The sequence below is a fragment of the Chiloscyllium plagiosum genome, unplaced genomic scaffold (genome assembly GCF_037043375.1).
Source record: "Chiloscyllium plagiosum isolate Xiang-an unplaced genomic scaffold, Cpla_swu_hap1 HiC_scaffold_40, whole genome shotgun sequence".
Lineage (NCBI taxonomy): Eukaryota > Metazoa > Chordata > Chondrichthyes > Orectolobiformes > Hemiscylliidae > Chiloscyllium > Chiloscyllium plagiosum.
The window spans coordinates 69,959,393-69,984,151 of NW_028270178.1; the positions used below are offsets into that span (position 1 = coordinate 69,959,393).

Genomic DNA, 24,759 nt, shown 5'->3' on the forward strand with positions numbered 1-24,759 from the left:
TTATGAGATTGGGTGCGTGACTGATTCACAACACTATTCCCGGGATGATACACCTCACCAACTCTGAGAAATTGAGAATGTTCTCCTCTGCTGATAGTTTCCAGACTCTGTGAACAGTTGCTATGATTGGTTCTCAATTCCGTCTTGCGTTATATGGATCTCAATGGCCTAATATTTCAAGTACTCATGAGCTGTGCCTTGCCTGATCACAGCCACCTCTGATTTATTATTTTTGAGGTTTGCTGTTCAGTAATATGTCTGTATCAGACGGATCTCAGTCTCATTCCCTGGGATCTGACAGGTGTGGTGTGTCAAGTAGATCCCAGGAATTGTTGTCCATGAGATTTATGTGTGAGAAAAACTCCAGTTCTGAGAATCCGCCCTTGGATTGTGCAAGTGTTGTTGTCTGAATACCTAACAGAACGTTGACATTTTTGGCTGATGAATGTTTCGTCGGGCGCTTTAGGTGGCGATTTCTGCATTACTAACCCAGGCTGCCCTGACATTGGGAGTACTTTTAGGTTAGACAGTGCAGAGTAAACTTTCAAACTCCGTTGTCTGCCTTTTTTCGGCTTCTGGTGGAGCCTATAAAATTATCATGAGTTGACCCGAGGCCGTGACCCTTGGTGCATAAGCGGAAATGTTCTCTAATCATTCTGCCTCTGGAGTGTTCCATCAGGCATATCGTGTGAAAGATGTATTTACATTAGTGGGCTGCATGGTAGCGCAGCATTAAACTAAATGACTGGATGAAACACAACCAAACAGAACAAGTGAAAGTATTTGGCTGGGAAAGGAGTAGAATGTGGGAAAATGTATTATTACTGACTGGCCTTGAAGAAAGAATTAAGCAAACTCAAGGTTAGTGCATATTCATTCGAGGTTTATTAACTATTTCATAAAACATCTTTCTCCAAAAGATTGATGTAAAAGCTAACAGAAGTGAATATAATGGCTGGATGCCACATTGAGACGAGAACACATGCGCTGTGAGCTGGAAATTTTCTGTACATCAGTAACAGTCACAAGAAAGGGAATACAAAGGCTCATCAGAAAGGGTAGGCAACCATTCTGAGTAAGGAACAAATAAAAACAAAACAAATGGGCTTCAAACAACTGGGAAGCTACAAATTCTTCCAACCACAACCATCTCAAAGATATCAAAGTAAAAAGGAAAATCCATCAATAATTGTCTCAGTTACAGGCTGATAAACTGAAGTCATCTCACTGTTAGAGTCAGCAACAGGACAGATTGGAGATTGGGAATTCAGAGACCTTGATAAGCAGATCAGGAAAATCAAAGGGGTCCACAACTCATTCACTTAATCTGGAAAAAGAGAGAGAAAGCAATGACGCAGATATTTATGCTCAGGGACTTTCAGATTTAATGTTTATTCAATGGCACACTTAGAGATTTCACAAAACATATTGGGCTGCTTGGCATGAGAAAGATGTGATTATTCTCACATTCTCCAGACTGACGGCAGCGCTGTAGAAAATACTCAGGAAGAACAAGGTGATGAACGTGGAAGCAGTTGTCCAGATGTTGCTGTTATCATCCTCATAGTCTTCAATCCAAGTGTGATCTATTGAATCTATGAATATAAAGCCGAGAGAGCGCATTTAGATTGTGTATTGATCCAGATCAATCTATCTGCATCCAAGTCATGTAATTGGAGACCATCACATCTTCATAAAGCAGTCAGGTATTTCTCAAGTGTGACTCTTATCTGTATCTATTAGTGCATTATTGACTCAGCAAGAAATTACAAATACCAACTACACATGTTCTTTCTTCATTGTCCATGTCAGAACGTTTTAAATTATTTTTCTTTTCATCTATTATTTAAGGATATTATTATTTAAGGAATGCTTATTACGAATGATGATTTTAATTATATCATTGTATTATAAATATAGGCTGTGACAGCACTTTAGTTGAAAATTGTAGCCATCACTGAATAAAAGTTCAAATGTGATTCTCATCTTTTATATTGGTGACCAATTGCTTGGCAAATCATGAATATAAGTGACTTCACAGTCAGGACATTGCTTCACATTTTAGTTTGTAGGATCTGTATATTTAGGAATAAGTTTTAGTACGTGTGTCCCTTAATTTATTTGATCTACTGCTTGGTGTGTTTGTTTTCCCTTTAATGTTTGTGTATGTGGTTATAAGAGTCTCTTACTTCACTCTAGCCCATGTTGGAGTCTGTGCATGAATAAACATATTTCTGTTCCTTTACTACTGGTGTGCTCATGTGTTTGTGCACCTAAATTTTGGTCTTTTCCCAGTGTGTAAGCATCATCATGCTAATATGCAATTTCGTTGCTGCCTATGCTTATCTTGTAATGTCTTTGTGAGTGTTCACTTTTCATTAGTGCTATCTAAAATGTGTGCTTATGTGTCTGTTTCAGATCCTACCTACACTGGGTTATTTTCATGTTTATGCTTAATAAATGTTAGCATGCAATGTTATGTTTTGATGGATGTTTGTATTTATATGATGATGATTGCTTGTGTGGCAATCTTTCCCAAACTATCTCCTGATAAGCTTGTTTGTGCTATTGTTTGTGGATACTTGCTGATCCTTGTGCCCATTACCCTTATTGAATAAACACTCCTCTATTTGTTCATCTATGCACTTGTGTGTCTGCATGTGAGACTCTGAATTTGTGTCTGCGTGTGATATTGTATACATGCTGATCAATGTGGTTTAAAAATAACTAATTAAGCTGCCTCTGACATCGTATGTTTGTGATTCTGAAAATGGGAAAATAATGATATTAATGTTTATCTCTGTGCACTTACGTGCCTGTGTGAGTTGACATGTGGGAGGACATTTTTCGGAATTTGTATCTGTGTGTTCATGTGTGTATGTCTGTACGCATTGTGCTGTATGAATGTATATGTATTCATGCCCATTTGTGTGTTACCGTGTATCGATGTTTCTCATGGTTATGTGTGAGTACTCCTGTTCATTTGTGCAAATGATTTTCTTTCGGTGTATGTGAGTTTTTGTATGAGCTTAGGTGGGTGTTCAAGTACCACTTGCATGTGTGGCTCTGTGTGAGTATGTGTGTGTGACATCTTATCTATATGCACATTTGAGTGTGCACATAAATATGTGTCTTTAGGTGAGAGCCCGTATATGTGACATTACGTGTGTATTTGCGATCATCTCTCTGTATCTGTTCTTATACCAGACTGCAATCTTTATTATTCTAATTTATTGTTCTAATTTTAATGCATTGCCCATAATTGGATTTGACCTTGGTGTTGCAGGAAACATTTCCCATCGTCGTGCAGAGATAAGCGTTTTATGAGCAACTCTTCTGTTGCAGTGAGAGAACTTCTGTCTCTGAGAGAAAAGGCGTGAGTTCAAATCCCCACTGCCCCAGAGATAACATTTCTGAATATGTTTATTAGAAAATGTCTACTTGTGTTCTGTATGTGAAACAAAATGATATCAGGTATTCGAATACCAGAATTGATCCCATGTGCTCCAGAAAACTGAGACAAAACTATGGAATTCAAACTGGGACGATGCAAACATCAGTTTTGGATTATGGGAATCAATGTTAATCATTTGTTAACAGAGCCAAGCGTGTCTAACATGCTTCAAAGGTATTGTTTTGCATGGAAATGTTAAACCTTTGGACAGTAAGCAAGAAGCTGACTGTTCCTGTTCGTAACTGGGTTACATTACAGAGGACATCCACCATGAAAACTCTGCACAGGGAGCAAGAGGACAGACCATTCATCGTTCCCCTCCCCTCTGCTCCACAACAACTTATCTGTTGATTCTTGTTGGTGTGAAAGTGAAGATACATTCTGTCAACTCATGCGCTGGCGCAAGATCCCTGGCAGTTCCCCAGAAACAAAGGTTGCATTCAAACTGTTCGGCACTATTTACGATTGGTATGTTCCAATCAAATTTAATTTTAAAGTGTCTTAAATTTACATTTCCAATTGGTGTAATTTGGCAGTTTAAAACTGGCATGAATTTTGTTAGAATGTCCAATTGGGGGAATCAAAAACACCAAGTTCAAAACTCGTGCCCTACCCTTGACATAAAATGGACATTGTCAGATTTTGTCACAGAGGGATTTAGGATGAATAAGGTACTTGGTGGAATCCTGCAATGAGTGAGCTTTACTCTGTCACTGACCCAGGGTGTATCTGAGCAGAGAACATTAACTGCACAAGACACTCATCCTAGACCTGCTAATAATCCACTTTAACTACACAGATGGAATGTAAGTCAGAGTGAGAAACAACTAATTCAGTATTTAACTCACAACTGGAGGAAAAAAAAACTTCATTACTTCTGTTAAATTAATAAATGCAACTTTGAGATTTTTATTGACATGAATTAACAGTGTCCATCAGTGCAAGTGAAATGTTTACAAAACTCGGTTTACCGCTGGATTTATCGACTGTTCTGTTGATGATCTTCAATGGAATCGCTTCATGTCCCACCACACAGGAGTAAGAAGCACCGCTGGTCCACTCCTCCACTGTAATGGATAACAGGCTGCAGATGAAGAAGGAGGTGTTGTCGCTCTCCGCCATCACCTCAGTGTTCTTGTAGTTACTGGGATTCACCGGCTTGTCATTGCTTGTCCATTTGACGAAGATCTCTCGGGGGGAGAAACCTCTCACTAAACAGGTGAGGGAGAGAAACCTCTGAGCGGAGATTTCTTCTGTTGGTGGCAGGAGGACCGACACTGACGGCTCCAGCGGATTAATCACTGCAGAATATTTGAGACAAATATAAATCAACCAAAAAAATCCTGAACCAATATCAAAATTTCACTAAATATTAAAATACGCCATGTTTAATTTGAGATTTATTCACTTTTTTTTTGTAAAGGAGCAGTATGTTACACATTCTGTTCAGTAAAAAAAGGAAAGTTTAATGTGAAAGTTGCCTCCATGTTTCCATCCCACAACGAGGACATTCTGGCAATTTGTCATTGCTGATGGTGACGTCACAACCCAGGTTTCTTCCCACTATATCTGACTTAATCAGAATACAATATCCTTTGGTCCATCTTTTCCTTAATCAACTACTTAGCTATCCTGCCTTCAGATGCATCATTAATGCTCCCAACGGTGTTGGTTCATTTCCAATCAAAGCCTGCCATTGATGTAACTGGATCTGGATTACACATGGGATCCTTTGTGCTTTAATCTCACCGCTCACCTTTCTCCTTGTGGATGGAGTCTCTCAGCGGAGTCGGTAGATTCTGATGGTACACCACACATTCAAAAGTAACGCCACTCAGCCAGGCTTCAGTAGAAATGTCTAATTTGCTGATCACACTGTCGGGATTCTGTCCAGCCTGCTCAGCAAACTCTGATTTCAGAGGCTTCTTTTCTTGTCTCCAGGTCACATTGACTCCAGAAGGAAGATTGGACACAACGCAGGTTACCGTCACCGTCGCCTCCAGTAAGACTTGTTCTACTGGCGGTGGGAGGATTTTCACGGTGTTAGGGTGGCACTCGGTATCTTCTATGAAACAAAAATCAAAGTCAATGAAAAATGCCCCTTTCTGATACAAACAGCCAATCTTCAGATTACTCCTTCACAGGGTGAAGACACCACCTTCAAAATGGCAACTCCAACTATTGCTGAAACGATGCTTACTATTGTTGATGTATTTGATCTGTGAAACATTTGTGATTACCTATAACATACCCTGTGTAATTATTCCTAAAGAACACTGGCTTTGTAACAAGTGAAACCTGTGAAAAAAGTAAAATCATCGAAGATACCATCATGTAACCCATGGAATTATCTTTCTTTCGGAGTTTGTCTCTCACTTAAGACCATCCATTGATACTTGTGACAAGAGTAATCTGAATATAATGAGTTCATTTCCATGTTCATAACCTTTAGGTGTAAGTGCTGCTGGTCACACTGACTGCCAAATCACATCCCAAATTTTGGACAGATTATAATAAATAATAATTATTCTCTTTGCAGAGTTCTAAAGTGTTACAGGAGCAGTGAACAGCCATGGGTATTCTGTTCATTATATTTAACATGATTAAAAATACTTTGCGTTATTGGTGTGATGTCATTCTCTAAGTTATGTCATTGTTCCTCGTGGGCTGTGTTTGGAATAGATCTGAAAACAAGACATTGAGTACAGCATTGGATATCGAGAAGGACACCCATCTCCTTAAGTCTTTCCCTCCATTCAGTTAGTTCATAACTGGTCTGTCCTTTCACTTTATTTACCAAGCTGCACTTTTTAATTTCTTCATAGAGCAGGGGAGGAAAAAAACAAACAAAAGAGTCTTAAATTAATCTACAAACGCGATGGAAATGTCACTAATTTTATAGACATCCACTACTCACTGTGTAAACATCGCCACCCCAAACAGGCTAAATCAGCCTGTCTCGAGTTCCGAGTTCATTCATCCCTATTGGAGCATTCCCACCAGAATTTATTCTCCTGCCTCATCCACTAATTACAGAGAGCATCTTAAAGAAGCTCAGTGAGGTCACATTTATCCCAGTTCATCAAATGTGACAGCCACTTGGTCTGTGGTCTGATCCCATAAATGAAGTTAAAGATCTCAGTACCAGATAAAAATCGATGTCATACAATGTCCAACCAACAGGTCATTCCTGAGCAGGGAATGAAGCATTGAACGCATTTTGATTTATTTTCAAGTAAGGGTCACTGCATATGTTAACCATGTCAGTTTGATAGAGCATCAGAATAAGGCTGTTCAGCCAATCCAGAGTTTAGATCAGAATGATGCTGGAAAAGCACAGCAGGTCAGGCAGAATCCGACGAGCAGGAAAATCGACATTTCAGGCTAAAGCCATTCTCCTGCCTTCTCCCCGTACTAAACAAGAGCCGATCTATCTCTGGCTTGAGTACACACAATGGCCTGGCCCCCACAGCCCCCTGCAGCAACATGTTCCACAGACTCATCACCCTCTGGCTGAAGAAACCCTCCCATCTCAGTTCTAAACGGTGCCCCTTTGACCCTGAGACTGTGCCCTTGGGTCCTAGTCTCGCCTACCAGTCAAAGCATCTATTCCACATTCACTCGACCTCAGTCTCTCAGTATTTTCTATGTTTCAATCAGATATCTCTCCAATATCCCCCTCCAACCCAAACTTATCCTTGAAGCAGCTACCAGGCAAGCATTCAGCACTCTGAATGCCTCTCCCAGCATGGTCAGGCAACAAACTATTTAACAAAGCTCACTGTCGAGATATCTATCTTCAATAGAGAGGAAACATGCTTTTCTGACTTGCCTAAAGGTTGAATTATGAGCAATGCTAATGTATCACTCAAACTGAAATGAGATACGTGGCATGTTGGGAAACGAGAAGCTGTACTGTGCTGTTTACTCCGCCTGATAAATTAGTGTGTTTGATTCACATCCGAGTTCAGAATGATTTGTAGCTCTCTCAGTCTGTGTCTCTTACCCTGGAGTGCGGTGATGTTTTTACTTTGAGTGTTCTCTCCACGAGTGACCTGGCAGGTATAGACTGCGCTGTTGAACCATTCACCATAAGGGACCATCAGCCGACTCGTCACCGAGAAGTTCCCGTTCGCCTCACACACGGGAGACGTGAAGAAGCCAGAATCCAAGGGTCGGCCATTTTTCAACCAACTCACGGAGATTGACTTCGGATGGAACTCGATGATTGAACAGACGACGGTTGCAAACTTGCTGCTTGCGATGTCTTCGCTGGAGCTCACAGTTAGGAGAAGGGTTGGTTGGAGAATATCTGGACCTTTAGGAAACACATCGCATACATTATCCGACGAATTTCATAACAAATACAATCAGTTCTCATATATCAAGGTTTCTCGTGGTTAATGTATACAAGAATCATAATTGTGCAGAGTGCTGGAGAAGCTGGGATCCACACAGAAAGATCAGGGCAATGTGAAAGGCTAAACTTAGAGGACACAGCAAGGGAGTCAAGGAGGCATAGAAACTATAGGCCGGTAACATCAGAAGGGAGATAGCAACGTTGGATGGTATTCGTTTTAATGACAGAGTCTGATGAACAAGGCAGACGAATTACTGGCATAAATGAAGAAATGATGCCGTTGCTATCACTGAGACATATTGAGAGCCGGGCAGGAGTGGCTATTCAATATTCCAGGATTTAGTGCCTTCAGGCAAGACAGGGAAAGATAGAAAATGATGGGGGTGGGGGTATGCGGTACAGAATGTTGTTTCTGTTGCAATTCTGACAAGAGTATTTTAGGCTGTAAAGAGAAATGAAATCATGGATACCTCCTTGAACAAAGGCAAATGGACAGTACTTCAAAACCAAAACACAGCAAACATAACTATTGGGAGAGCACGATAGACCTTACTATTGGTCCAAAATACCAAGTGCAAATACATGGGCAAATTTCAGAGACATGTAAATTAAATAGGGGAATGAGAAAAGAGGTTTTTAACTTCCTCAGCATAGGCTTGGATATTCATTTTATCAAAGATTTAGAGGGAGCACAATTCTGAAAATGCCTCCAGGAGAATATTTGAACAAAGTATGTGTTTAATACAGAGAATTTTAATCCAGACCTTGCAAGAGAGGGGTGAACCTGAACTTAACTTTAGGGAATGAAGTCGACCCAGTGGGTAAAACACCAATGGTGGAGCACTTTGCAGACAGTGATCGGAAATCAGTTGGATTTCAGATTGTACTGCAAAGGAATAGAAATTGGCCCAAAGTTCTGAAAAGGGGAAGGACAGTTTTAGTAAGATCAGGTAATGACTTGACCAGAGTGGACTGGAAGCTGACACTTATTGGTAAATCTGAGTTAGAGCAGTGTGACACATTTAAGAAAGTGATAGGAAAATCACAGGGAGGGCATTTCCCAGGAAGCCACTGCGTGGGACCAAGAATGCAGCGGGCTCTGGACACCAAAGGGCATGGAGGGGGAGATAAAGAGAAACAAGGGAGGCTTCCGGTCTACACTGAAATCTCAAAACAATAGAAACTAATATGGAGTACAGAACGTGCAAGGGGGAGTTTGAAAGACAAAGGAATTAGAAGAGCAAAAGAGACCATGAGAAAATAATAGCAGTCAAAATAAAGGAAAATATTTTTAAAAGTTACAGACTCATTCATAATAAAAGAATTATTCGGGAAACAGTATTGCCCATTAAGTGTTATTATTGGAGTGGAGCCGGAGGATTAGTTTGTGGTCAAAACGAATGTGTTGTGTCAGTGTTCACTAGTAAGAGTGACAATGTGGGGACAGAAATCATGGAGGGGTGTTGTGATGGACTTTCAGAAATTAGGACACATGACGTGATGTTCTGTGTTGTCTTGCTGAATGAAAAGTGGTTGTATTTCCAGGGCAGATGAAAAATATACCAAGCGGTTGAGCAATGCAAAGGATGAAATAGTTGGGTCGCTGACAATAATTTAGAATTCCTGTCTGGCCACAGCAGTTGTGCCGAGTGAGTGCAGATCAGCCAACGTTGCACTGTTATGCAGGACGAAGGAAGGGATAAATAATGAAAACACAGATCTGTCAAGCTAGTCTCAGTGGTAAGGAAACTATTGAGAAGTGAAATTAGTCTTCATTTGCAAGATAAATCAACAATTTTCAGCACGATTTTATTGAGAGGAAGTCATGTGTAACAATTTGATAGTAGTTTTCATAGAGATAACTCGATGTCCAGATGATAGCAATAATCAGAGCCAATGGGATCCGAGTTAATTTGGCAGATTGGATCTAGAACTGGCTGAGTGATGGGAGCTGGCGATAATAGTCATCGGGTGTCTGCGTGACAGGAAATCTATGTCTCCTGGTGTTCTGTAGGGATTGGTGTTGATTTCCTTGCTATTTCTCTTACATACCAATGATGGAGACTCAAATTTAGGAGGATTAACCAGGGAATTCACAGATGAAATGAAAACTGTCATGTTGGTAAGTCATGAGCACAATGGCTTTAGATTGCAGGAGGATATGAAAGAGTTGGTTGTATGTGAAGAGAAAAGTTACAAATGGAAATTATTCTGAATAAATGTAAGGTGATGTAATTCGGCAGAAGAATCTGTGAGGTATGACGTTTTGAATGGTGGAACCATGGAAAGGCCTGAGGATCTTTGGTGCATGTACCCACCGATCCCCTATAGTACTGTGTCGTCTGGATAAAGAGGCTAAGAAAGTGGGAGGATATTTGCTTTTATTAGCCTAGACATTGACAATGAAGGGTGGTGAGATGATACTGGAACTTAATAAAACACTGGTTAGGCCATACGGAAGCGTTGTGTGCATGTTATCGAAGGAATGTGATTACACTGAAGGCAGTATTGATGAGATTTGCCAGGGTCTTGCCTGGGTTGGAGGGTTTTAGTTAAGAAACTAGTTTAGATAGACAGGGGTTTTCCTTGGAGCAGAGGAGAATTAGGGAGAAGATTATCATGATATCTAGAATTATTTTAGGCATAGACAGGGTAAACTGGATGAAACCTTTCCCCTTGATGGAGAGATCAATGCCTCAGGGGCACAAGGTGAAGGTAAGGCCAAGAGGTTCCAAGTGGATCTCATGGGAAAACAAAATCAAACAGAGGGTGGTGTTAGCCTGGAGCTCAGCACCTACAAGTCATGGAGAGACTGAGCCCCTCATTATAAGTAGGAAGTATCCTTGCAAGGGCAAGTCACACAAGGCAATGGATCGTGTGCTGGCACATGAGACTGGAATAGTTAGGTGGCTGTTATTGATAGATGTGAATTGGATGGATCAAAGGGCCTATTTCCTGTGCTATATAAGGTGATTCTGTGAAAACCTTCTTCATGTTAATCACAGATGATCTGTTTATCTCAGTTCCCACAACACTTACCTGGACATGGCATTACTTTTCTCTTGTGTGTCCCGCTGTGTTGATCCTCACAGGAGATTTTGCTGGGGCAATCCACCGCTGACCCGGGCAGGGTTAACTGGCTGCTCAGGGTATAGGTTCCCTTCTTGTTTCTCACTGATGGGTAAGTCTTCAATCCAGTCGTGATTAGCTCCCCACCTTTCTTCCAGGTTACCTTGGTGACGTCAGGGGAATAGTCCATCGCCAAACAACCAAAGATCACAGAACCGGTGTTGTGCTCCTGACAGGAGGAGACCAGGCCATAAAGCGTGGGGGGAGACGGTGTCTCTACAACAGAATGACCAATTGAGCATGTTAGTTTCTGTTAATTTGACCTTACCAGTTACTCAAATGTATCCTCAGCTGTAAACGTTTGCCAGTACGCTCCCGCTGAAGTCGACAGCATAACTGGGGTTTATTTTTGTTTCCTATCAGTTGCTGATCATGATCATTGGTTCCCTCTTTAGAAACATGCCCTCGACCTTGACCATTGCCATATAATTTCGGAAGAAGAACATCCTGATGCCACCCCAGTAATTGTTTGAAGATCTCACCAACTGACACTTTCACTGGATTGCTGTGAAGAGCAGAGACATTTCACAAAATACAAACCAAGGAAATGCAGATTCATCGAATTTCTACAGTGTGTGCAAACAGGCCATTTGGCCCAACAACTCCACACCCACCCTCTGAAAAGTAACGCATCCAGACCCATTCCCCTACCCTATTATGCTACAGTTAACCCTGACTAATGCACCTAAACTCCCAATCACTGAACACAACATTTGCAATTCCCAGAACTTGCACATCTTTGGAGTGTGGGAGGAAACACACACAGACATGGGGAGAAAGTGCCAACTCCACACAGACAGTCACCCGAGGCTGGAATGGAACCTGAGTCCCTCGCACTGTGAGGCAGCAGCACAAACCACGGAATCAACTTCTGCTCCACGAGGTGCCGTGCTGCTGGAAATACCCAACAGCTGGTAGTACCCCCGGAGAGAAGTCAGAGTGAATCATAGAACATAGAACATGACAGCGCAGTACAGGCCCTTCGGCCCTCGATGTTGCGCTGCCCTGTCATACTAATCTGAAGCCCATCCCACCTACACTATCCCATGTACGTCCATATGTTAGCCCAATGACGACTTAAATGTACTTAAACTTGGCGAATCTACTACTGTTGCAGGCAAAGCATTCCATACCCTTATTACTCAATGAGTAAAGAAACTACCTCTGACATCTGTCTTATACCTATCTCCCCTCACTTTAAAATTGTGTCTCCCCGTGTTTGCCGTCCCCATACTTGGAAATCAGGTCCAGTGAGCCTTCCTCACTTATCAATGCAAGGCAGAATGTTCTCTCTGGGAGGGAGGTCACTGCAGCAGCAGCACAGGCAGGAGCTGAGCACTGGGATTAGGAGGATGGCTGTCACGGCTGAACTCATGCCAATTGGCTGGAAGTTGAAACATCTCATTTACAATTATCTGAATTCTGGAGGCCTCTGAAAATTGGAGGACCATTAAGGTTCAGCGACTTTGGAGTGTTACAGCTGAGTATTTACGTAAATATGATTTGAGAAACGAACAAGTAATCTTTAGCTTTAATAACTATCAAACTGACACGCAGTTCACCACCAAACCTCATGTCGCAGACTAACCACTGCACTTATTCTGTCTCGACCTAAATTCCCACTCACATTGACAAACCCTACCCTGCTATACACCCATTCATGCCCGGAACACACAACCCCTATCACACGAAACACATCCAAGGCAATCCATATTGGTAGTGTAGCTGAGCAGAGAGATCTCGGTGTCCATGTACATAGATCCCTAAAAGTTGCCAGCCAGTTTGATAGAGTTGTTAAGAAGGCATACTTTGTGTTGGCTTTCATCGATAGAGGGAATGAGTTTCAGAACCACGAGGTTAGGCTGCGGCTGTACAAAACTCTGGTGTGGCTGCACTTGGGAGTATTGTGTACTGTTCTGGTCACCACATTATAGGGAGAATGTGGAAGCTTTGGAAGAGTTCAGAGGAGGTTTACCAGGATGTTGCTTGGTATGGTGGGAAGGTTTAATGAGGAAAGGATGAGGGTCTTGAGGCTGTTTTTATTTGAGAGAAGAAGGTTGAGAGGTTACTTAATTGAGACATAAAAGATAAACAGAGGGTGGACAGTGAAAGTCTTTTTCCTAGAATAGTGATGGCTAGCAGGAGAGGACATAGATGACAGATGTCAGAGGTTGTTTCTTAACTCAGAGAGTAGTAGGGCCATGGAACGCACTGCCTGCAACAATAGTACACTCGCCAACTTTAAGGGCATTTAAAAGGTCATTGGATAAACATATGGATGAAAATGGAATCGTGTAGGATAGATAGGCTTCAGATTGGTTCCACAGGTCAGCGCAATATCGAGGGCTGAAGGGCCTGTACTGCACTGTAATGTTCTGTATTCTATGTTCCAGATGGACATATGATCACAATCCCTTTCACTCATTTACACTCCTGCCGCCCTGCACCTGGCCCATGGTGATTCTGGCCCTGACTGGATCTGGCACCATCATTTTCACAACCTCAGACAAAAGCCCACTACCCAAGACATGACCTCAGTCCATGATCACTGACCTCTCACCTTACCCAAGTCAACTTGTGCACATTGCATCCCAGCTCCTTTCACATCTGTCATTTACCACCCACCATTTTGCCAGACTCCGAGCTTTGCATTTTGACAACACGTCCCCCTGTCACTTCATTACAGTGACCTTCCACCCCCGAAACATCCTGGCACACTGCCCACCTCAACACTAACCAGCCTGGCACACTGCCCACCTCTACACTAACCAGCCCGGCAAATTGCCCACCTCTACACTAACCAGCCCGGCACACTGCCCACCTCTACACTAACCAGCCTGGCACTCTGCCCACCTCTACACTAACCAGCCTGGCACTCTGCCCACCTCTACACTAACCAGCCCGGCACACTGCCCACCTCTGCACTAACCAGCCAGACACTCTGCCCACCTCAACACTAATCAGCCTGGCACTCTGCCCACCTCTGCACTAACCAGTCTGGCACTCTACCCACCTCTACACTAACCAGCCCGGCACACTGCCCACCTCTACACTAATCAGCCTGGCACTCTGCCCACCTCTGCACTAACCAGCCTGGCACTCTACCCACCTCTACACTAACCAGCCCGGCACACTGCCCACCTCTACACTAACCAGCCTGGTACACTGCCCACCTCTACACTAACCAGCCCGGCACACTGCCCACCTCGACACTAACCAGCCTGGCACACTGCCCACCTCTGCACTAACCAGTCCGGCACTCTACCCACCTCTACACTAAGCAGCCTGGCACTCTGCCCACCTCTACACTAACCAGCCTGGCACACTGCCCACCTCTGCACTAACCAGCCTGGCACTCTGCCCACCTCTACAATAACCAGCCTGGCACTCTGCCCACCTCTACACTAACCAGCCTGGCATCCTGCCCACATCTCCATAGACCAGCCTGGCAAAGACAGACCTCCCGCATTTCAGCTCAAACTACCCCTCACCTACCAAGCACAATTCGACCAAATTATCCTGTGACCATTACCATTTACCTTGACGCCACCTTGCCAGACAGAGTGCATGCCAGCTTACCCAGCAGCCAGCCAACACCTCACAGCCTACCAGCCCAAACTCTCCCACATGCCCAATCTAGCCCCTCACTTGCTCACCACCTTCCAACTTTGAGCCTACTCCACCATAAAGTCAGTGACTCATAAAGTCATACAGCACAGAAACAGTTCCTTTGGTCCAGCTCATTCATGCTGACCAGAGTTCCCAAATTAAACTAATTCCACTTGCCTGCCTTTGGCCCATATCCATCCAGACCTATCCAGTTCCTGGAGCTGTTCAAATGTCTTCTAAATGTTGGACCTATCTCTGCATTTACCACTTCCTCTGGCAGTTCATTCCAATGTTTTGGACAGTTACAACATGAAGCCCTAACTCCTGCACTCAGTGCTCTGACCAATGAAGGTACATGTGCCAAACACCTTCAACACACTAGGTACTTGAGACAACGCTTTCAAGAATTTATGAGTCTGGACCCTCAGGGCCCTGTGTTCAACATCACTATCCAGTGCCCTACCATTAACTCTGTAAGTTGTGACCTGATTTGTCTTCTCAAAAAGCAACACGTCGTATTCATTTAAATTACACTCCATCTGCCACTCCTCAGCCCATTGGCCCAGCTGATCAAGATCTCATTGTACGTTTAGATAACTTTCACTGCCAATTATAACACCAATGTTGGCGTTACGTGCAAACTTACAAAACATGTCCCATTCAATGTTTTCATGGCTTTCAACCAATATTGTACCCTGTTTGCCTTTCTCCCACATATCCGGAGCATTTTTTAAGGATTGAAGGAATCTATCTCCTTATTGAAATCATTTAATGTTTTGTCCTGAATCAATTTCTGTGGTGGAGAATTCCAAAGCTTCACCATTCCTTTGCTGGAGAGCAAACAATCAGGTTCAATGTTATCGGTGTGTTGGGAAGTCTGGTGAGCAGCAAGATTCATGATGATCCCATGAATGGAATAGCATTCTCGAGGGGCCGAGGGGCCTTCTTCAGCTTCCAGTTTGCATGCTGACATGTCCCTCCAGCAGCATGTTCCAAAACCGTGATCCTTGAGGATAAGGGCGCACATGCATGTAAATACTTCACCTGAAAGCTCTCCTCCAAATTAGACTTCAACTTGACTCTCAACTATTTCTCTGCCGTTTCCTCTTCCTCAATCACAGCCATGGGACTCACTTCCTAACAGCGCTGTGAATGTGCTAATACCACACAAACTTCAGCAATTCAAATAGGCTGATGATAACTGGTTTCTCAAGTCTGACACTTCCACACCTGTCTAGAGATTCAAACAACCACTGGAAGAATTGAAAATTATTTGAGGCACTTGTGTGTCTACACAAGATGACATGGTTTCCTTTTGTGTGATTTGACTGTGTTTTCACTGAATGAACAGAGCTATTTCTTAATCATGTAATAGGAATGAAGCTTCCCTCATTTTTAGCAAGGCAATCACACATTATATTTCCTTATTCCAGGGATGTATAGTGTTAAATTAAAGAAATATGATGATTGGGATGTTTCAATTGGAAATTGTCAGAGATTTAAAGTTTACTTTCAGGAGTAATTAATTCCAGCCTCATTGTGTCACAGTACTCACAGGAATGTCTTTCTGAAATGGTGTCTCCCTTTGTTACGGGCAGTGGAATCAGTAAATCTGGGATAGTTTTTGCTTGTTAATCAAAGGTGTTGAAGAGTTTTAACCAAAGGGAGACCTGTGGATTTAGCTCACAGATGCTCCATGATCTAAGTAAGTGGTGGAAAAGCTCGAGGGGCTGAGTGCCCTCCTCTTGCTCCTACCTTCCTATCATTGTGTCATTCATTAAGCTAGCACTGGCGGCGAACACTTTTTATTAAAATATTTCAACAAATTAATTGTTTCACACATGCTTTAAAAAAAAAACCTTCTGTTGATTATTTGGAACGGGATCATTGACATTCTCTATTTGAGTGATCAAAATAACTTCCACCCACTTACAGCAGCCACTGCGCTCGGGAGTGTGTTGTTACTTCATCATAGTTTCTTGTGAAACTACAGCTCGAGATCAGGGCGCTCAAATTCAATGATTCTCTAATATTTAATATCTCTGAACATTCGCAATTTGTTCAAATGCATCTTTTCTCTGAAGAACGTGCTTCATCGAACAGAACTTTTTTCAATGAAACAACAAACTTTAAATGCTAGAAAACCAAAATAGAGACAGAAATTTCTGAAGAAACTCAGCAGGTCTAGCAGCTCCTGTGGAGAGAAGGCAAGGTTAACCTTTCGCATCCAGAGACCCCCTCCCCCCCCCCCCCCCCCTTCACCAAATTGTTTTCATGTTTTTGGCACAAGAGCTCACACCTGTTGAGATAAACAGTGATTACGTTGGCTTGACTCCTGTTGGAAAAAGAATTCTTAGCAGAGGTACTGGATGGTCTGAGATAGCAATTGAAGACCAACTGAAGAGCTATCACCATCTGATGCAAGTGTTGGATTCAGCAGAACTCCCACCGTACTGAACAATCAAATTCAGCTCCAGCACTGGTTTAATATAAAGTAACCAGCCTAAGCATAACCTCATCAAATATGCTTCGAAAATGATTCATTCTGGATTAGTTATAAATGATATTGTCATAACAGCAAGTCAAAAGCTGGGATTTCTTTGAGCACTTACTCCATTAACCCCATCTAGCGATGCCCAAAAGCTTGTGAACAAATATTGATCTGGAAAAAGCTGCTAACCACCAAACTTCTGTTTAATATCTAAGAGACACAAGTCAGGACTGCGATTGAATAGATTTCATTGGCCTCTGTGAGTGGAATTCCAACAAACACCCAGACATGTCAATCTGCTTTCTTGCACTGAAGTAACCTGATAAGAGATTGTGTTACATACCTCTCTAACAGGTTGTAAGTGAACACAGGCCACCTGGCACAGAATCAGGGACTCTACTACAACATCACAACAGACCTGAACACAATGAGCTTGACACTATCACGGAGAACACAGCCCACATGTTTTGACAGTACATAAACCATGTTAGTTATTATCACCCTCCAACAACCAGGGATTGTTCCAGAATGTTTGTACAATGAAAGTTACATTTCAACATTTATCCAAGAATGCTTTGACAGCAGCTCCAAATTGTTCAAACTCTATGGGAACTACAGAGGAATAAATCTAGGAATTGCATTGCCATCAATTCACTGTCACTGGATTCCAACCTCGAACTCCCTTCCTCTTTCCCCTGTGAATGTTGCTGCACCAGACGGTCGACTTAGTTTGGAAAAGATTAAAATGTGTTGAAGTGTACTATGACAGTTGCCAGTGACATTAAAAGCTGATAATAGGTTTTCAAATAATAAGATGCAAAAAAATTCTGATTCTACATTGTGTCACGGAACATGTCCTGCATAACTGAGGCACAAAGAAAATATGCAGCATATTTCCCTCTGCCTCGCTCAATCAAATATCTCTTGTTGCCAACAACCAATTTCAAAACTCTTGCTATCTGCCTTTTGTTCCTGAAACGTTCGTTCTGATTGGAACAACTTAGTCAGGGTTCTCAATTCTGAGGCACCTAATCGAATATTGTATTTCTGGCAGATAAAAGTGGTTTTGAAGCGCGAGCTGAAATTGAACTGTCTGAGATTCAGGTATCCGAACTGAACAATTTACAAATGGTCAGGACCATTGACAAGTTAGTCAGACATAGCACTGAAATAAACTGGTAAAAACAATGACTGCAGATGCTGGAAACCAGATTCTGGATCAGTGGTGCTGGAAGAGCACAGCAATTCAGGCAGCATCCGAGGACAGGCAAAAATCGAGGTTTCGGGCTTTTGCCCGAAACGTCGATTTTGCCTGTCCTCGGATGCTGACTGAATTGCTGTGCTCTTCCAGCACCACTGATCCAGAAACTGAAATAAACTGCACAACAGACTTAATCCTAGAGGATACATTGCTCAACTCCTCGCGTCAAATATATTCACTGTAATTGAACATTCATCAGAGGAACTAACCAGAGGATTAATGTGAACGAGAATGTGTTCACAATGAACATAAATAACCACTGAGTTAATAAACTTCATAAGTCATTGTATTTAACAAAATTATTGAGGTGGGAAATATCGCCAATTAAAGCACAGATCCTGAGGAAATGGATTATTCTCTAAATTATTTTTACATATTCAGAAAACGTTCCTTGAACTGTGGAGATTTTGCATGCACTGCATAAAGTCAATACTGCATTCCAGTGTGGAAAGCATTTCTCTGGAAGGAATTAGGGCAAGGTCATATTCTTGTTAACTGCTTTTAATGAACGAAAATGTTTAAAAAGGTATGAATTGAAAACATGCTTCTGTCTGGAGTTGCCCGCTTTAGCGGATGTCTAAGTAAATGTGGGCACTGCTGCCTCACAGATCCAGGTACCCAGGCTCGGTTCCAGCTCGGGTGACTGCCTATGTGGAGTTTACACAATCTCCCCTGTGTCTGTGTGGGTTTCCTCCCACAATCCAAAGATGTGCATGTCAGGTGAACTGGTCATGCTGTATCGTCCATCATGTTAGGTGCATTAGTCAGGGGTAAATATAGGGTAGGGGAATGGGTCTGGGTGGGTTACTCTTCAGAGGGTCGGTGTGGACTTGTTGGGCCAAAAGGCCCGATACATACTGCAGGAAATCTAATCTAAATGATTGTCACACTTAACTAATGTGAGCAGATTCCTTCCGATCACTACATTGCAATAAAATCGGTCAAGTATATTAATTAAAATAAATAGTACTCTCTTTTCAGTGTCTGAATAAACAATGTGCTCTGTTATCCTCTAGTTCATGTCTTCTGCAAATTTGTGAACTCTGCATCCGTCTGAACACATCGATGTAAAATGAATTCTCTGCGTTTGCAGCAAGCACTCCCATGGTTTTAAAAGTAGGGCTCCTACAGTATAGAAACAGGCCGTTTGGCCCAACAATTCCACACTGACCCTCTGAACAGTAAGTAGCCCACCCAGACCCATTCCCCCTAATGTATATTTACCCCTGACTAATGCACCCTAACCTACACATCCCTGAACACTGTGTGCAATTTAGCAGAGCCAATCACCTGACCTGCACATCTTTTGGACTGTGGTAGGAAACCAGAGCGCCCGAAGGAAACCCACACAGACACAGGGAGAATGTGCTAACTCCACACAGGCAGTCACCTGAGGGTGGGATCGAATTTGGGACCCTGGTACTGTGAGGCAGCAGAGCCAACCACTGAGATACCATGCTGCCCTGCGAGGTCATGAGTGGATTATTTTAATTAATTCGAAATTTGGCCTTGGTCACATAATTTACTACAGCAGTTGTTTCGAAATAATGACTCCTCAGTTGATATTTTGTTGGAAAATGTAACTATTAATTTAAAATGCACAGATTGGGAACACCTAAAGCACTGTGCAGATTAAATAATTCAGTTAATGTTTTATTTTATCCTGTAAATCCAGTTTAATCAGGGACATAACAATTAATTAACTCAAGTTACGTGTGAAACTGATCAAAGCAGTGAAACTGACCTGTTCTTCATAGAATTGAGCAGAATTTCCAAATGGTCTTTGCCAATGATCTTTTCCAGCCAGAAAAATATGTATGTAGTGTACAGCGGAATTGAAAGGTGTTTCTTGATCAATTATAACACAGTCATGGCATTTTTGCTCAAGAGCAAGAACTATTAGAACATTAGACTTTTGGAATTCTATTTATATTTCTCTATGACTTGTAAACTGTTTAAAGACAGACCTTGTGATTGAACTAGATAGTGGGGTTCTGAATTTGGATTGTAAAGCATGGATTAGATTAATCCTTAATTATTACTTTTAAGTAAAAATGGCGCCCGAAGGTATCTGTTTTCCCTTCATTTCTAAAACCTTTGCGATTTGTCTTTCACTTAATAATAGGCTTTATGAAATTTCACCTCGCATGCTGATCACAATGAATGAGGAACCTGGAGCGGTTCACTGTCACCAACCGTGTTAACATTGCAAAAACAATGTAGAAACCAAAAACAGTTTCCCAAATATAACATATTTAATGTTACCCAAGCACAGTCCCTCCTCAACAGATCAATGATCACCAGATCACAACACGGTGTGTTTGCAGCGGAACTAGCTCTGCAAACATTTTCAACAGAACCAAGAACATGATGTAACCTCACAAAAAAAACAAATTGAAGTCTAACAAAGCTGCTCAGAATCCAGCAAACTAATGATTAAATTGAAGAGAAATAACAAGTCATAACAGCAGCCTTGTTTGTGAGGGGACTTAACACTTAAAGCTGTAACGTTTCTGGCAACAGTTCAATTTATTTCCGACCTGTACACCCTTCTTGATCGCGACAATCTTGTGCAGCGCACAGTAGAGCGGTTGAAGGCATATATTGATTAATCACTTCATGGTCAAAACAAAATTACTGAATGGACAAATATTACCACATTATAATTTTAAGTTAGTTTCAATTACATAATCTGACCAATTCTGCAGTTTCAGATTTTAGTCCCAAATTTTATTTTGAATGAGGCTACTCAAAACAAAATTCAGTTAGTTTACAATTAGAACTGAGTTTTTTTTAAAAAGTCAATGCATTAAAAACTCGTTTTTTTCATTTCTCACACTTCCGGGTTTCTGCCTTAAGTTGTTTTTCAGACCGTTACAAATGGATGTAATGTTTTCAATCAAGCAGAGAAAAATGTGTCATATAAGTTTAACAAATGCAGAAATGATTCATGAAAAGCCAAAGAACTTCACAAATATTGGTAATGAAAAGTAATCCAGAGAGTCAATCTCCTCACCAGAAAGAAAACACCGATTACAGAAAGCATGAAAACGCTGATCAATTTCACAAACTGAATAAGATCCAATCAACTCAATTCAACAGAATCAAGGAAAATAAAATCAGAATCCAATCAACTCAGAACAACAGATTTGAATGAAACATAATCAGAATCCAAACAATTCAATTCAACAGAATCAAATAAACAATTTCAAAAGCCAATCAACACAATTCAACAAAACCAAGTAAAACCAAAGTCAGAATCCAATCAACACAGTTCAAACCGAATCAACTAAAACAAAGCCAAAATCCAATCAACTCAATTCAACAGAATCAAGTAAAACAAACTCAGAATCTAATCAACAGAATGCAATATAGCACCGCAAGAAAATTTTATGACAGTTTCTAACCTGCTTGTCATCAACAAAATTAACAAAATAAATGCGAAAATAAAAATAGGGTAAGAACATATATTCACGAAGTGAATAATGATATTTTAGCATATTTTAATCATGTTTAGTAATATCTCGAACATCTTTGAATTCTTAGCGTTTGTTGTTGATAATAAAACTCACAGTCAGGGTGTCACTGACATTAAACATTATTTATAGCTGACTGATTAAGAGACATTAGGTGTTTCAAGTAACCCAGCCACACAGAATGCCCATCTGATCAAAAAAAGCGATACAACGAGCAACTGACTCCATTATCCCCACTGTAACTATTTGCTGAGCCTTAACTGAAGTCCGTAATCAGTCTGAACAAAAATCAATCCGAACCAAACCAAACTCAGCACAGAATCTGAGTTTCATTTAATTCAGAAATTAGTAACATGAATAGAAAGTTTTTAAAAAGTCACTAAAAAGTTCAAGGGTCTTACCTGAAGTCACTGTCACCATGGTCCCTTGGCCCCAGTAATCAAGATAGTCACAGTGTTACATTCTCTGGACTGGGTCACACAATAACTAGCTCTGCATAAAACAAATCAAAAATCTGCCATTATTTTAAATTTTCAGAACCACAGGCAAAATAAAGTCACGATAAATCTTCATCACATAATTGCGCTAGTGAATTCTGATCATTCTTGATAAATTTTAATACTGTTTTATACTTCACAGAGTAACACATGAGCTGATTCTCAAAATCCCCAACTGGTGTATCAATAATTACCCAAACACTTTCACAAATTAAATAGTGATACTGGCATTAAACCGCACAGAACTAATACTGACTGCAAGTTAAGACGGTTTGTAGAAGTAATCACTGACTAGTTTCAAACAATGGAGGCTGAATAGGTTTTTGTATTGGTCATAATTGCAGTGTCACTCCAGCTATATCACTGTGAGACACGTTGTCTCAAATACTATGACAGACTGTAAAATGTAAAATGCAGAGAATTTCTTCACTTCCTAGAAAGCAGTGATTCAGACTCCTCTAAAAATGATTCAGTGTGTTATTCCAGCTTTTACGATCCATTGTATTTTGAAAGCTTGGAATACTTTTCCAGGTTTGGTCTGCATTGAACTTGAAAATCAACACGAAGAAGGTGGAAAATTTATACATTTGTACAAACTAGCACTACTGGATTGCGTTTAAATTGCATCTCACATTATTTCTCGCTCCTGCCATGGTAGAAATCACCAATTTGAGATAAACACTTGTCAGTGGTTTTTGTATGAGGATGTCGCTGTGCACAACACTGTGACCCACTGTAGTATCACAATGATGTAGACCAGTACACTCATTCTCTGTTCTTTACTCGAGGTCTCAATTTTCATTTGAAAGAGCCATTTAGTACTGATCATGTTTAGAATTGATGCCATAGTTGACATAACAATGAGCAGTGATTTCCTGAGCTGTCAGATATATTAAAAGGAACATTTTGTCCGAGCATTTAATTGATGGAAGTGTTAGCAGTACATATGACATGCCCAAAACATTGTCCCATTGTGTCACCAGTTTTTCTAGTTTAAATGGTACATTTCCTCTTTGATAGTTTTGTAAGAGGCAGCCTGAGGTCTACTTCAGATTGCAGTTGGTATAATTGCATTTAAAACTCGTACTGACCGTCAGTTTATGATGGAATTGACAAAATGTTCCCTCGAGCTGTTTTTGAACGGGTCCAGCCCTGGTTCCTCTCGCTGTGGTATCTTGCACAGTAATAGATGGCGGTGTCTTCGATCTTCAGGTTCCCCATGTCCAACGCGAAAATATTGTTTGAAGTGTCTTTGGACGCAGTAAATCGACCCTTAATCGCTGGCGCATAGCTATTGTCCGATGAACTATAGTACTACAGCAGCCACTCCAGACCCTGTCCGGGAACCTGTCGGACCCAGTGCATGTAGTAGCTGCCAAGATCGAACCCGCTGGTTTTACAGGTCAGTTTCAGGCTGCCTGAGGGACGGCTAGTCTCTGCCTCTGGCTGGGTCAAAACAACCTCCGACTGGACACCTTTAAAAAGAAAACAAACAAACCATGAGCATTAATGTTGGTGAAATGATATCTGAGTCTTTTACATTCCTGCCGTAGACTAACATTGAGACAGTCACAAAGAGAGACTTGAACAACAAACACTCACATGATAAGAAAGTCAGTAACAAACTGAGAAAAAGTGTCGACACAATCATTCTGATAACTTGTGGGAAGCGGTTCTGCTAAGATCTTTCTAAACAGAGCCGACCCAGGAGTGTTGAATTACGGTCCAGTGCCCAGGATTTATATGGCCATCGGAAGGGGCAGGCTTCCAGCTTCCGCAGGTTGGTTTCCTGCTGGAGGCTCAGACTGGATCCTGGTATCAGCTTGTACAGCCCGAACACATGGGATCATGTCTTTACATGAGGTTCTGCTTAAACATGGACACATACACATCTTGGGATATTGGTTTTGCTGAATAGCTTCTTTGGAAGTAAATTTGAGTAGCTTCAGGTCTGTTTCACATGATAGTTGCATGTATTTTGTTTAAAAAAAAAACAAATTCAACTGGAAGTTAGCTCAATTTATTTCTAGATTCATTCACAAGCAGATAAAACTAAAATCAAAGTTCAAACATATAACTAGCTAATAAAACAGTTGAGCTTTTCTTCTCTGGATACTGCAAGTCTCTGTCGCACTCAAAATAACATGTAATTCATACTAAACATTTCAAAATTCAATTTAGGCAACGGAATACAGAGCGTGTCCAAAGTGATTATATTAAGAATATTCAATTAGAAGTTAACTCCCTTTAATCCTACATTCCACCACAAGCAGATAAAGCTAAAAAGAACTTCAATAATATTATTAGCCAACAAAATGAATGACTTTATTTTTGCTGTCACTCAAAGTCTCTCTCACATTACCAAATAACATACCATTTCTAATCTGCGTTTCTAAATTCAGTTTCGGCAACCTAATATGGAGCATGTCTAAAGTGATTATGTTCAGAATGTGAGTGTATGTCACTAAACAGTTTGGACCCG

The 24,759-nt window shown here is 41.3% G+C and overlaps 1 gene segment (V, D, J or C); it reads right to left on the reverse strand.

Moving 5' to 3' along the window:
* Window positions 1–880: 880 nt before the first annotated feature.
* LOC148138600 (Ig heavy chain C region, membrane-bound form-like) lies at window positions 881–24,005 on the reverse strand. The segment is given in 9 exon segments: window positions 881–1,327; window positions 1,468–1,595; window positions 4,426–4,755; window positions 5,211–5,519; window positions 7,461–7,772; window positions 10,854–11,159; window positions 22,182–22,272; window positions 23,369–23,752; window positions 23,880–24,005. Coding segments are annotated over 7 exon segments (1,413 nt in total).
* Window positions 24,006–24,759: the final 754 nt, after the last annotated feature.